The 1,751-nt window shown below is 53.7% G+C and overlaps 1 protein-coding gene across 1 annotated transcript; it reads left to right on the top strand.

The window, feature by feature from the left end:
* Positions 1 to 6: 6 nt before the first annotated feature.
* On the top strand, positions 7 to 1,632 carry LOC102033713 (transcription factor SOX-3). The gene has a single exon (XM_031056127.1). It carries the CDS (start codon positions 15 to 17, stop codon positions 810 to 812), a length of 798 nt encoding a protein of 265 aa, XP_030911987.1. The 5' UTR covers positions 7 to 14; the 3' UTR covers positions 813 to 1,632.
* The last annotated feature ends 119 nt before the right edge of the window (positions 1,633 to 1,751 follow it).

Raw genomic sequence — 1,751 nt, 5'->3', positions numbered from 1 at the left:
GGGTGAAGCGGCCCATGAACGCCTTCATGGTGTGGTCCCGCGGGCAGCGGCGGAAGATGGCCCAGGAGAACCCCAAGATGCACAACTCGGAGATCAGCAAGCGCCTCGGCGCCGACTGGAAGCTGCTGAGCGACGCCGAGAAGCGGCCCTTCATCGACGAGGCCAAGCGGCTGCGGGCCGTGCACATGAAGGAGTATCCGGATTACAAATACCGGCCCCGGAGGAAGACCAAGACCTTGCTGAAGAAGGACAAATACTCGCTGCCCGGTAACCTGCTGGCCCCGGGGGGGGGCAACGCGGTGAGCAGCCCCGTCGGGGTGGGGCAGAGGATTGACACTTATGCCCACATGAACGGCTGGACCAACGGGGCTTACTCGCTGATGCAAGACCAGCTGGGCTACAGCCAGCACCCGGGCATGAACAGCCCGCAGCTGCAGCAGATGCACCGCTACGACATGACGGGCCTGCAGTACAGCCCCATGATGTCCACGGCCCAGACCTACATGAACGCCGCCTCCACCTACAGCATGTCCCCCGCCGCCTACGGCCAGCAGCCCTCCACGGCCATGAGCCTGGGCTCCATGGGCTCCGTGGTGAAATCCGAGCCCAGCTCGCCGCCTCCGGCCATCACTTCCCACTCGCAGAGGGCCTGCCTGGGAGACCTGCGGGATATGATCAGCATGTACCTGCCCCCCGGCGGGGATGCCACAGACCCTTCCGCCCTGCAGGGCAGCAGGTTACACAGCGTGCACCAGCACTACCAGAGTGCCGGGACTGCCGTGAATGGTACCGTACCACTAACTCACATATAAACTTGGCTGCTCCGGACGCCTCCCCGTCCTAATCCCTAACCCCACCACCGCTCCCTGACTACACCGGGACCGTACGGCAGTGTTGCTCGGCTTAGCAGACTTAATACTAACTCTGGAGAAATTTTAAAAAGGAAATCCGTTAGTTGTGTCCTTTTTTTCCTTTTTTTTTTTCTTTTTGGACAAGAAATAATATTTGAGCAAGTTGTTATTTTAATAGAGCACAACTCCTGCCTCCTAGAAGCCGCTGTGAAGTTTTCAAACCACGGCAACTCCTTTCCTGGTTTCGGCTAGGTTGGGCACTGTTTTATTCGCTTAAAAGTTGTTTTTTTTTAATTCTTTCATCTTCCAGTTTGATTTCTAGCGTTGCAATGACATAAACAAAAACCGCGGGCTTTTGTTTTTAAACTCGGTTGTTCACATAATCGCTGTGGTTTATTAAGTGTTTTGTTACCGACCCTCGCTTGGTTTCCATCCGCAAACTGTAGCTTCCACGACTTTTTAATTTTGAGGTTTTATTCCTTGAAAAGGGGGAGGTGGGAGAGAGCAGAGCTGTGCGGGTCGCAAACGCGTTTCTTTTATTTATAGTAAGTTGTATGTCTTGGTTTTTCTTAAGCTGTAAACTTATGTAAATGGGTTTGTGAATTTTACTGTGAAACATGTTTTGACATATCGGATAAAAAACGTTTTAGTTTTGTTACCGGATTCCTTCCAAAAACACAAAAAAAAAAAAAAAGTAATCGAAATACTCCTTCACTGTTCCTAGTCCTCGTTTGCTTCCTTCTTCCAAACGAAGAGAGATCAATAAATTTTCTATCAGGCACGTCGGCGGTGTCCGGGCGCTTTGTGCGGATCCCCCGCGGCCGCGGGGAGCGCGGAGCAGGGCCGAGCCCATCGCTCCCATCGGGAGCTGCCAGCGCTGCTGGGCTGCGCCTCCGCCCG

The sequence above is a fragment of the Geospiza fortis genome, unplaced genomic scaffold (genome assembly GCF_000277835.1).
Source record: "Geospiza fortis unplaced genomic scaffold, GeoFor_1.0 scaffold157, whole genome shotgun sequence".
In the NCBI taxonomy this organism is placed as follows: Eukaryota; Metazoa; Chordata; class Aves; order Passeriformes; family Thraupidae; genus Geospiza; species Geospiza fortis.
This window is presented reverse-complemented; position numbering and strand designations above follow the sequence as displayed.

Excerpts from the sequence above, each read along its gene's own strand:
- LOC102033713 (XM_031056127.1), top strand. The coding sequence starts at position 15 with ATGAACGCCTTCATGGTGTGGTCCCGCGGGCAGCGGCGGAAGATGGCC.